General features: G+C 43.7%; 3 protein-coding genes across 9 annotated transcripts; 1 reads left to right on the forward strand and 2 right to left on the reverse strand.

Annotated features, from left to right (window-relative positions):
* The first annotated feature begins 64 nt into the window (after positions 1-64).
* On the forward strand, positions 65-1,816 carry mtif3 (mitochondrial translational initiation factor 3). 2 transcript variants are annotated; one of them, XM_086100110.1, is made up of 4 exons: positions 65-287; positions 680-1,139; positions 1,305-1,456; positions 1,555-1,816. In XM_086100110.1, exons 2-4 carry the CDS (start codon positions 683-685, stop codon positions 1,795-1,797), a joined length of 852 nt encoding a protein of 283 aa, XP_085956236.1. In that variant the 5' UTR covers positions 65-287; positions 680-682; the 3' UTR covers positions 1,798-1,816. The 2 variants fall into 2 exon arrangements, with proteins under 2 accessions (XP_085956236.1, XP_085956234.1); XM_086100108.1 differs by having other exon boundaries at positions 65-1,139.
* A 181-nt stretch (positions 1,817-1,997) lies between these two features.
* Positions 1,998-6,703, reverse strand: heca (HECA ribonucleoprotein granule regulator). Of its 2 annotated transcripts, none has more exons than XM_086100106.1 (5): positions 6,272-6,703; positions 3,927-4,932; positions 3,180-3,346; positions 2,896-3,050; positions 1,998-2,501 (listed from the first exon to the last, which is right to left on the reverse strand). In XM_086100106.1, the coding sequence occupies exons 1-5, from the start codon at positions 6,423-6,425 to the stop codon at positions 2,337-2,339; spliced, it is 1,647 nt and encodes a 548-aa protein (XP_085956232.1). In that variant the 5' UTR covers positions 6,426-6,703; the 3' UTR covers positions 1,998-2,336. The 2 variants fall into 2 exon arrangements, with proteins under 2 accessions (XP_085956232.1, XP_085956233.1); XM_086100107.1 differs by lacking the exon at positions 6,272-6,703 and adding an exon at positions 5,849-6,232.
* A 250-nt stretch (positions 6,704-6,953) lies between these two features.
* Positions 6,954-10,767, reverse strand: abracl (ABRA C-terminal like). 5 transcript variants are annotated; one of them, XM_086100114.1, is made up of 4 exons: positions 10,484-10,760; positions 9,604-9,683; positions 9,179-9,390; positions 6,954-9,080 (listed from the first exon to the last, which is right to left on the reverse strand). In XM_086100114.1, exons 2-3 carry the CDS (start codon positions 9,662-9,664, stop codon positions 9,206-9,208), a joined length of 246 nt encoding a protein of 81 aa, XP_085956240.1. In that variant the 5' UTR covers positions 9,665-9,683; positions 10,484-10,760; the 3' UTR covers positions 6,954-9,080; positions 9,179-9,205. The 5 variants fall into 5 exon arrangements, with proteins under 5 accessions (XP_085956240.1, XP_085956242.1, XP_085956239.1 ...); XM_086100116.1 differs by having other exon boundaries at positions 6,954-9,390; positions 9,604-9,671; positions 10,484-10,767; XM_086100113.1 differs by having other exon boundaries at positions 6,954-9,390; positions 10,484-10,761.
* Positions 10,768-11,382: the final 615 nt, after the last annotated feature.

Consider the following 11,382-nt stretch of genomic DNA (forward strand, 5'->3'; position numbering starts at 1 on the left):
CTGTACATTTGATTGTGATCTGTGGAGGGCAGTACTGTACATTACTGAATGTGTTTTCCCGTAGTGTGTGAACGAAGAAGAGCATTGCGGAAGAAGCCAGCAGCAGTCACCATTCAGATTCGGCAAGCATGAAATCGCGACATTGAACGGTAGTGGTCAAATGCTGCAAAAAAAACCCCATTATTTTTGTATTTTTATATGCTCAGCGAAGCCCTAAGCTACTAAAAGGCTCTTGAATTCTGTTTTGTTTTCCTCCCTCCAACAGCGACTCGCAGCGCTCCACTCAGGTGACATCAAATGGAAATATAAATAATGATGTAGTGATCGTTAACATACATGTTAAACATACTATAAGTGTAGGAAGAAAAGCGTATGTTGTTTGTCCCGAAGAATTATTTGGGCTATAAAAAGCGCCACAAATAAGTTACTATTCATTGATTGGTGTAAGAAAAACAATTACGTACGTAAATTTGAGAATCTTGGTAGAAGGCTTGTCCTTGTTTATTTAATTTTAGCGAAGAGGTGCTCAAACGGCACGGTTCAATTAATTTTACGAAGTTCAGCGCGCTATTTCAGTGATGTTCTCAAGGCCTGTCTCAATTGGAAATAAAGATGTAAAGTATTGTTCATGTTCTGAGACTTCTTTTTATCATCGTGCATGTATGGTATCTGTGTTCAGGTTATGGCTGCGGGCTGTGTGAGGCAAGTGCTTTCTCATGGTGTCCAAATAATGTATGGGCGCAATCCTGGCTCCATTGCGCCTGCATTGAGGATTCTCAGAAGTAACCAAAAGACCAGCGCCTTTACTTACCCTTGGCGATGGTCTCCCTTCTGCACAGAGGTGGATACCTTGAACCAGACTCCTGCAGTAAAGAAAAAGAAGCGGGATCCTCGGGCTCGCACCACGATCACCAGCGTTGGCCGGAAAATCCCAGAGCGACAGATCCAAGTAATCAGCGAGACTGGGGACAACCTGGGTGTCCTACACCGCGCAGATGCGCTCAGAATCATGGATGAGAGGGACCTCAAACTGGTGCTGCTCAATGAACGACAGGAGCCTCCGGTCTATCGTCTGATGAGTGGGAAACAAATTCATGAAGAACAGATGAAAATGTGGGAGAAACAGAAAACAAAAGCAGGTGTGTGGAGCCAGAATAAGTTGACACTCACCCATCTTTACAGTTGGTAAATGTATTGTACTTGCGCACCGAGCCATAAAAAGATGCTAAGCTGCATCCCTTGGACATGTCACAAGCAGACGAAATAGTGTAAAACACCTGTTTTTGGTGCTATCCTCTGTATAGTTCCCGTGCAGGTCAAAGAGCTTACGTTTTCATCCAGCATTGCTCCTCACGACCTGACCAACAAACTGAAGCAGGTGGAAAACTGGTTGGATAAGAAGCACCACGTTAGGATTACATTGCGCGCACCACGGAAAGAATCTGTCAACGACCTGGTGAGGAAGTCGCATGCCCAATTTACCACTGGTCCCAAATTGATCACATATTACGTTTTCATCTCCCACCTAACAAATCTTTTTTTTTTTTCACACAGGATCAAAATCTAGAGCAGATGGTGCAACAAATGGAGGTGATGGTGGGATTTGTCTCCAAGCCCAAGGTCACACGTGAAGGGCAAGCGGCCATGTGCGTACTTCGGCCACCTTCAGCTAAGGAACTGTCCAAAAGAGACAAAGATCGGACGTCATTGTCACAGACTGCCAGCTCGCAGGCCGCCCAGGATCAAATGTTACCTTCGGACCCACAAGACACTTCAACAGTGATAAACGAGAAATAAACTATATTTGGTCATACAATCTGATATGCGGTAATATCTCAGTCTTCACTTAAATGGCAGAAAAAAGATGATAATATTCATTTCACAAAAAAACTAGGCACTGTCACTTCAAGCAAGAATAAACTTCAAGTGGAATGACCGTGGCGAATGACATTGTTTTTAGTGAACTCATCTCAGCGCACGAGAAGATAACATCCACATCGCTATGTATCTTACCTTTATTCAAGAATTATATCATTTCATGATAAAAATAAAAATCTAATTTGGCTTACAGATACATTCACTTGTCACAAATTAGTTGCGTTTCACACTTAATCCGACACCTTTCTTGCACATTCAGCATGAGACCCCTTCTTTGGGACTTTCTCAAGAGTGTTGCTCTGCGCGTACTTTTTAAAAGGTTGAAAAGGGTACAAGTGGAAACCTAAGACGTCCAACTAATCTTGAGCTCTTCCTGACACTTGAAAATATAAACTTGACTAAACTGTAAAAATAAAAATTTCAACGCAGGATTAACTAGCATGCAGGAACAACATTTGTCAATAAGCCTCGAGAACTTTGTAGGATGAGAAGGGTTTGACAAAGTGATAGTCCAGGTTGCCGCAGTGAGGGCACTGCTGCACGTTGCTGTATTCAGAGAAATACTGCATACCCACACGAACATCCACCACCGGCTTCCCGCAGTGTTTACAGTTGAGACGAGCCTGGTGGCACACAGAGGGACACACATAAGTCATATCTTGCTTAAAAACAAACAAACAGACACGCACAATCTACACCCAAAAATGCTAATCGATCGCAACTATCATTTTATGAGACCCAATTGTGATTTATGATATTTATCCTCAAGGTTCTGAGAAAAAAACTTGACCTGTGGATTAAATTTGTAATACATTTTTTCTAAGTGTCGCCAAAAATACTCCTTACTTAGCTTACTTTAAGGCAAGGTTCAAATATATTTATTTCTTCCGCTAATTGTCTACCTAGCCTCTGATTCCAGATTTAAAAAAAAAATAAAAAAAAAAAGACCACAACCACCAATGAGATCGCTGCAATCATAGCATGCAGATACTGTAGCGCGCTCTCTCCGCAGTCTACCTGACAACAAGGTGAAGCAGCCAGGATGTCGTAAGTGTACATGGTGCCCAACTGGTGCCAGCTCCCATCCCAGCGAGACTTGCATTTGATACATACGATCTTGTGGACACCTTCTAGACAATCCACACATATGGCATAGAGGTGCATTAACCTGCCTGTTAGAGATGAAGAAAGATCATTAGTAGCCCAAAAAAAAAAAAAAAAAAAACAGCTCCCGAAGAAACAAATGTTTGTCAATGACCAAATGAAATAAAATCATCCTCAAAGGTAGAAAGAATTTTTACCTTGCATGTGGCAAGGAACGTCGTACTCGATCTCATCGTGGCGCGACGGGCTGAGGAACATGGTGCCGTCCACCAGCGGGAACTGCTCAAACACCGGCAACGCTCGGTGACAGAGCGCGCAGTTGACCACGTTCCTCTGGCTTGCACTGAGTGTGGAAAGGATGAACCTATGAAAGACGGGGAGGCCATTTCACAAGAGGTTCGACACTCGGATGAGATTTCCTTTTTGTGGTCACTCGAAACCAGCTGATTTGTCGTTGAAAGAATGACAACTTCCTGTTTGCCGGTTGCGCCGCTCGCTTCTTCACGCTGTCATTTGGCTCGGCTGAATGATGCGGCATAGCTGATTGGGGCGTTTTCTGGTCACGTTTTTTTTTGGCTACTCATCCCCTGAGAAAATATTCATTGTAGAATAAACTGGTTCTTAATAAATAAATACAATAAAAATGAAAAAGTCTAGTCACTTTGGCACTTATTATTGTCGTTGAAACCGTCGGTGCGACCTGACAGTAGTACACTCCTGACTGGGGTGGAGATCTTGCAGTTGCTTCTAAACAGTTTGCGCTCGATGTTCTTCGCCATGTAGACTGCATGCCTCAGCTGTGCTGAATTTGAAGGAGACGGACGCCTATTTCTACCTGCGCTCGTCTACGGAAATGTCAAAAGAAAGAAAACTCCAGCCGCGCGCACCGTTAGGCTGCACTTTACGCTAGAAATACGTCCCTCCGCGTTCAAGAATCTTCCTACCTGCGCAGTTCTTCTCCCTGGCCGGCCTGGGCGTCGTCCTCCATTCGAACATGGTAGGTGTTGAGTTTATGGCGAGGAATGTGAGTGAGAAGCTCCGAGAGATCCAACCTCCTCAGGAACTGCACGGGCTGAGGAAGGGGGCCGTCGCCTAAGCCGCCCGAGGCGAGTCGGTGATGAAGCGGGAGCGTGAAGGCCATCGGCAAGGGTAGAACGGCCGCCGGGTCGAGGTGAGCGATGCAACCGGAGGCTCGGCTGAGGGCTCCCCCGACCAAAAGATGCTTCCGCTGCGCATCCATGTGCACTGCGGATTTGAGGAATTCTCCTAATTGACGGGAACCCCGAAAACCTGGACCGACTCCGCCAGGTCCGTGGACAGAAGTTGGCGAAAAGGAGAAACCAGTCGGAGGCGACTGTCCCGGGGAGTCACATGGAGACTTCAAAGGGGGCCCGAAAGGAAAGACACCTCCTGCTGCTCCTGCTCCTCTCTCGACGGAGTTCTGGCGGTCCACCGACTGTCTCGGCGGCAGCTCCTGACTCGATGCTCTGTGCACTGTTTTGCCTACGCCTCCCACTGGCTTGCTTTTCCTGGGGTCCTCAAATACGCTGTCCCCGGAGCCGGACGCCCCTCCACAGGACCCCGGCCTTCCAGTGCTCCTCTCAGACGGTTTCTTTTTTCGCTCGTCCTGCATGCGCTTCACCTGATACCAGTCCGTGTCTTTTTTCAGATGACCTTGGCCGCAGCGGCAGGAGCAGAACCTAAAAGCGAGGTCGTATCCTTTCTTGGTCCACATGTTCTGGCGACACTGCTTCTCATTCCACGAGCGCGCGCGGCCGATGCAGTTGAACTGGACCAGAATGGAGCTCTCCCACTCGTAGAAACACTGCAGATGCATCCAGTTTCCGTAGGGGCAGAGCTCGTTGTTGCACTGGATCCTCTGGTAGTCATCCTTCTCCAGGTCAATGGGACGGCCCAAGCTGCAGCCCAGAGGGGTTGCGCACTGGGCCTCTAAAAAACGAAACACAGAACGATATCAAATGTATTTCGGATGTACAGTGAAATTTATTCCCTGCGCAATTGTGCCCAAATTGAAATTGTTCACAGAGCGGCCTCTTACCATCGGATGATTAGAAGTGCTCCAAACTACCCAATAATACATCAAGCGCTTGTCCTAAACGTTATTACCAAGCCTAACATGCACATTTTGCCCCTTCAATCCCTAAAGAGCATCACTTTCAAGGCAACTCTAATTCACGTAATCCACCCTCATCAACCTGGCACATCAACTACAAACACGGCTCGCACTTGCAAGGGATACTTAAAAATAGAAAACCACTCATTCTAACAGCATCCATCCATCCATGAACCGAGCCGCTTATCCTCACAACGGTCGGTCGCGGGCGTGCTGGAGCCCATCCCAGTTGTCTTCGGGCAGTAGGTGTTGTACATTCTGAACTGGTTGTCAGCCAATCGCAGGGCACACCTCGACATCCACCGATAGTCGATTTAGTCTTCAATAAACCTTGATGCATGTTTTTGTAACGTGGGGGGGGGGGGGGGATGCCGAGAATGCAAAAACTCCTGAAAGAACATTCATACCCACGACTGTGAGGGAGACACTCCCCCGTGTAGCATATCAATATAATGCAGTATTGACATTTCATTTTGTTGTTTTCAAGGACATCTCTAGATTCATTGAACATAATGGCTGTGTAGGTCAATGAATTTCCTGCTACAGTGCGTGGGCAGTTTTGACACATGCACACATCATCTAAATGTACAGTACATGCAACAAAATGTATGGAAATCTTCATTCGACTACTGAACACATTTGGGGTAGTGTATATGTTTTGTTGTTGTTGTGTATTTCCCCTGCTAAATTGGACCATTTTGTATATTATTCGTTCCAAGGCGAATCACTTACTTCACGACCAACGTATTTAAAGAGACGGCAGCGGATCCTCTTTTCGGCCAACATCAAGCAATAACCGCTTGAAGAAATGCTCCTTCTCTGCCACAATATGTGGATTGAAAAAAAAAAGATTCCAAACGTAAGTAAATCGCTGGCAAATTATTAGACTTTCTGGGTCAGCTAAAGACGCACGATATACAAATCAACCCGTTTCACACGAGGCCCCCCATTCGTCATCGAGCGTACGTTTGCAGATCTGCGTGCAAACCCTCGAAATGCCATCGTTGAGCACGGGAGTTGTGCACGACTGGGTTTCTTTGCAACGAACCCAGCCATTGTGCAGGCGTGTCGCACGAGCCCAGCCGCACAAGTAGCGCAGCAAGATAGCATCCCCAAACTTGTTCACGTACGTCTGTGTCCCGTTCCCTCTCTTACCACTCGAACGCTCGCTCCCGGGTGCAGCAGCAGCAGCAGCAGCAACCGCGGCCGCGCCTCCTGTTGCGGCCGCGCAGGCTCCATTTTCCTGTTCATCTCCGCTACTGTTGGTGCGTTTGCTCTTCTTCCCCTTGTTGTTCTTCTGGTTGGGCATTTTTTTTTTCACCACGCGATTCCTGAGTCAAGTGTTCTGTTCGATCGCTTTCATCAACGGCTCGTGTGAACGAAGTCTGTCATTTCTGTGGGCTCCATTTCTGCAGGGGTACGCTCGATGTTTATTGAGTCATAGGCGTGCTTTTGTCGGAGTAGTTGTCGTTGCTGGTATTGTTATTTAGCCTCTTCGTGCAGTTCTGACAGCAGCACTTATTAAGCTGCTATAACCTTTCAGAAAGAAGGCGTGCCTCTCTCTTGTTTTCATTCCTGCTCTGTTGTCGTCTTCCACCTCGTGACGTCACTGAACCCCCGGCATTGGCCAACCGCGACATTTGCCGTGTTCACGTAACCTGGGAATCCCGACGACTTATTGCTATTTCGATTATTTGCCTCATTCATTCGTTCTCCGAACCGATTCTAATATCCCCCCTGAACACAATTATTTCGCACATATTTTTACCATAATACAAGCGCATGCTCCTGCATGTAACATCTTAGCTGCCGTGAAACAAAAGGTGATTAAGCAGAATGACGTGAAAAGGTTTTATTTACTGGAATGTAGACGACAGGTTATTGCCAATACAAAAGACGATAAGACCAACACACTATACAGGAGTTATATATTAACTCACAGGCATGGATCACCATAGTATAAACAGCTTGAGGTATTGATGCGGTTCTGCAAGTACTCTCACCTTTTCTTGCTACTATACAGGTATATGTTCACGTCATTTACGCTTTAATTGACCAGTGTGTCTAGACCTAACTCGAATGACCTTTTTTTGTCTTTACGCAGTGCTATTATCAAGGTTCTACAGTACAGTCCATTTTCACTGAAGTTCTAATTAATTTCACGTGACAACATCTGATCTGAGGCTGATGCTGTTTGAATACCATTCAAAAGGCATGTTGTTTGAAAAAAAAAAATAACAATACCTGAAACAATAGATCCACCTGGTTGACGTGACAGCAGTAGTTGTGAATGGAACAGATTGAACTTGCAGCCCAGGCATCTGACTATTTGCATCGCCCATAATTTTTTTTTTAATGCACACAGGTCGACGTCTTGTGATTTAGTCAAAAACAAGCAGTTGATTGTTTACTTTGACACCAATAGTCATTCCCAATTATGTCAGGCTCATTTGGAAATAGTTCAAAAACAGTGGCTGTGCTTTTGTTTTGTTATATTCTAAATGATATAAAATTAAATCCTGATATGATCGGCCCTGCGAGTGGCTGGCAACCGGTTCAGGGTTTCCCCCACCTACTGCCGAGACAGCTGGGAAAGGCTCCAGCACCCCCCGCGGCCCTCGTGAGGATAAAAGCGTTTCAGAAAATTAATGGATGGATTGATATGATCGTGCCTGATCTGCAAGTGTCATTGGCCCCACAATACAAAACAAACACTGGTAAATTGGCAAAAACTATGACTTGTTCATTCGTTTTTTTATCGAGCACATTTGGTTGTTGATTTGGTCCTGAGGAAAAAGTACAAACTGATATTTTTGGTTGGTACCCTGTAGTAAGTATATGCTTACAGAATTGCACTACAGACACATGTCCAATGTAAACACTTTGTCCATTATATGGACAGATTTTAGGGGGAGTTTGCTTGGCAAGGAAAACAAAGACTCTGTACAAAAAAAAAGTACAAATGTCTTATAGAAATACACTTGTCTTCAGAACTTTCTGGTCTTGAATTTATCATCTGTCCATGCAAAAGTTGAGAGGTAGCATAATGGACTCGTGGAATGCATGAAACCATCACTAGCCAACATATAAGTATGTTTTGTGTGAATAATCCAGATATTCAATTGTTGATATGCACATGGGGTGCTGAATCTAACCTTCTGCACCTTTAAAACGTGCTCACTAGGATCAATTTGTCAAGTACAGTGTGCTCTAATTACTAAAGTTAGCATGACATGCAATAAAAGTTGCTGAAAGACTGATAATCAAAATGCATATGAAGTGAGACTATTTAGGGTTAGCCTGCAACTTTACAGAAAATGTCATAGCAGAGGCTTGGTAACCTGTAATCAAAAAATCAGCGTAGCGCTTTAAATTTCTTTTTCCCAATACAGTATATTGCTGGAATTCACCCTGAGCATTTTGTTAAAAAAAAAAATATGCACAAGCTTCAGCGGGAAAAGAGTTAGCAGTCTTGACAGCAGTTAAGCAAAAAGCCTTTCTTACAATCAAATCTGTGAGCAAACATAATCCTCGGCCCAATTACGTCAATACTGTTGTATTCCAACTTTTTAAATCTTCCACTTATGCTTCCTGATTTCTTACATTTTGTTGCAGAATATATCACCCGGGTAGAAAGATGGGTCCTTTGTGAATCTGTGTTACTTTTGTCATTACAATTCAGCCAAAATTTTCAAAGAGCCACATACAACTAATTACTCGCGAGACTGTAATGTAAAACTGTGCTTTGTTTGAGGAACCGCAGGTCATGAAAAATATCTTTGCTATTTGCGGCTGTTAATTAGCCCTTGAAACAAAACTGTTGTCAAACACGGGTTTTGGTTTTGTTTGGCACACTGAAATGAAACTAACTTAAAGTGAATAAAAATGATGCCATCGCAGTTTGCTGTCGTTTCCAATTTGTGTGGTCTCGGAATGGGAATTCAAACAGTGAGCTTTGTGCATGCTAGAAGAGAACCAAAAACAAAATAAACAAAAAATAAATAAACAATGCTCGTTTATACAGCAGCTCAATACTTGGAAAAGACACCAAAATACTTTCACCTGCAGTTGCTGTGGGCAAGAGCGACCTCATTTTTGGAGAAGGATAATGTCGACATTATCGTGGACGCCCTGCAGAAGCAACTCGCTGTCGAAGGCGACAATTCTCTTCTTCTTGGCGGCCCTCAGGGTGCCCACCAAAGCCTCAAAGATGTTGGCACAGCGGTCGTCGTTGAACAGCACTCCAAATTTTACGCTTGTTTGACCCTCAGCATCTGTGATAAATACAGAGAACTTATTTTGTTTCGGGCTTCTAAGGAGCAGTATGAGGAAATTGTGGCCATAATCTAGTATTTCATCAGACAGTGTATTAGCTCCTGCCGAAACAATTAATAGTCCCGTTGAATACATTTTTAAAAAATGGACTGCTTTGACAAAAGAAAATGAATCCCATAATGCTACAATGCATAATAAGAGCCTGGACTCACTTTTGCTGCCAAGTCGTTGAATCTCCTCCACCAGTAAGTTTACTTCATGAGTGACATTCATTGTTGCTCTGGAAAGGGAACTGAATTAACAAGAGACATAAACATGTCAGTGGAATTCTTAATTTCTTAGTAGGGGGGATGCTGGTTTGTAGTGTCAACCCAAGACAGATTTATTTCAACGCAGTGGGGCCTCTTGGTAAGTAGCATATCTTAACCAGTACTAACAACCTACAGGACTAACAATGCGGTGATGTGTGTGGGGGGTTGGGGGGTGTCTCATCAAGGGGGCAAGTAAGAGCAAGATGGATTCAGACTTCCTCACATTCTAACTCATGTGAAATGGGAGTCTGCACACACTTTGAAGATGTGTTTGGGAGATTTAGTTTTTGTTGAATTCGATTAAATTCAATACAAATGCTTCATTGGATAAATCATTCTGTGGCATAACAATGCTCGTGTAATTTGCACAAGATGCATCCAAATACAATCATGAAAGAAGAAGCAGTGCGATGACCACATGCCAACAAGCTCCAACACGAACAGGGCGGATTGAATTCAATGCGGAAGTGGGTGATCGGCGTTGCCGGCAAGCCATCACCAAACAAAGATTCTTGATTCTATTAATCTATTTCCACGAACGCGTTCTCGTTACATTGTAAACGTTAGACAGCCAAAGCTAGACAACCTTTTGATGAGAAGACGGAAGGTTTGGCAGTAGTACTATCTATCTACTGTTACCGGTGATCTGCTTACATTCGAAGGGTGGAGTCCTTACTGTTAAAACGGATGTGAAGTGCGCTGACTAAAATATTTTAAACATGTCAACTCATATATACGACAGTGTATGTATTGGTTTAAGAACAACTTTTAATTTTCTTACCGGTAATTATGTCAATCACTTCTCCACGATGCGATAACGGCTGCCCGGTATTAATAATACGCTACGTTGCGTTTAAGGTCATCGTATATTCTTTCAACCTTGACCAGCACATGGGACATGGGCTGACTTTAAATTTGGACTGAAAGAGAAGTGAATACAAATTTAGTATATGAAAAAGTAAACATATTCCTAATTTTGTTTCAATAGCATTTCTTATTGTTTGTTTTCCCTATTAAACAGGCACGAATCTGCCATGGATTGAAAAATTTCGCGAAGTCACCAAACTCATCTGACGAAGGCGTCACAGCGCGTGATGCATTCAATAAACCGCTTAAGTGTGGGACTTACGGGTGAATCTTCAAGAAGGGCAACGTGAGACGGGGAGGTGCAGCAGACTTTGATACCAATAAATTGGAATAGTGTGATATAATGTAGTGTAACAACCCTTGATATTCCAAATAATACACATTGATCTTCAGATATCTTGCATACAACAATCATATTCAAAAAGAGCATTTTAAAGATGAAAAATCCTGCAGTATTTGTTGCATTACTTAAACATTGTCCCTATGTTATGGATTCCTGTATCTCATTAAATGTGTCAATGTGTCGATTCTTCTCTCACTCTAGAAGACCCCAAAATATATATAGTCCATCACCTCCTCTATCTAGGACCACGACCCCCAAAGGGCACTACACACTTTTCCAGTTGAGGACTATCGTCTCAGATTTGGAAATGCTGGATCTGATGCTAATGTAAACTAAAATAGATCTAAAATATAAGTAAACAAATGAGGGCCATAATTTTAAAAATGGCATTTCCAGACTTGGTTTTCTAGCTTTGCGCTGAGCTGCTCGTGATGAAAGCGCATGCATTAAAAACATGCATTAAAAAACGC

Source organism: Hippocampus guttulatus, chromosome 20 (assembly GCF_054856545.1).
Source record: "Hippocampus guttulatus isolate MCC_2025c chromosome 20, RoL_Hgut_1.0, whole genome shotgun sequence".
Lineage (NCBI taxonomy): Eukaryota > Metazoa > Chordata > Actinopteri > Syngnathiformes > Syngnathidae > Hippocampus > Hippocampus guttulatus.

What these genes read in the sequence shown, in the direction of transcription:
- abracl (XM_086100116.1), bottom strand. Translation starts at nt 9,664, where the DNA reads ATGAATGTCACTCATGAAGTAAACTTACTGGTGGAGGAGATTCAACGA. An exon ending in TCAACGACTTGGCAGCAAAA is followed by an intron (nt 9,391 to 9,603) that starts GTGAGTCCAGGC and finishes TATTTATCACAG; the next exon opens with ATGCTGAGGGTCAAACAAGC.
- heca (XM_086100106.1), bottom strand. Translation starts at nt 6,425, where the DNA reads ATGCCCAACCAGAAGAACAACAAGGGGAAGAAGAGCAAACGCACCAAC. An exon ending in CGGGAGCGAGCGTTCGAGTG is followed by an intron (nt 4,933 to 6,271) that starts GTAAGAGAGGGA and finishes TTCGTTTTTTAG; the next exon opens with AGGCCCAGTGCGCAACCCCT. An exon ending in CAGGGAGAAGAACTGCGCAG is followed by an intron (nt 3,347 to 3,926) that starts GTAGGAAGATTC and finishes CGTCTTTCATAG; the next exon opens with GTTCATCCTTTCCACACTCA.
- mtif3 (XM_086100108.1), top strand. Translation starts at nt 659, where the DNA reads ATGTATGGTATCTGTGTTCAGGTTATGGCTGCGGGCTGTGTGAGGCAA. An exon ending in GAAACAGAAAACAAAAGCAG is followed by an intron (nt 1,140 to 1,304) that starts GTGTGTGGAGCC and finishes TCCTCTGTATAG; the next exon opens with TTCCCGTGCAGGTCAAAGAG. An exon ending in AAGAATCTGTCAACGACCTG is followed by an intron (nt 1,457 to 1,554) that starts GTGAGGAAGTCG and finishes TTTTTCACACAG; the next exon opens with GATCAAAATCTAGAGCAGAT.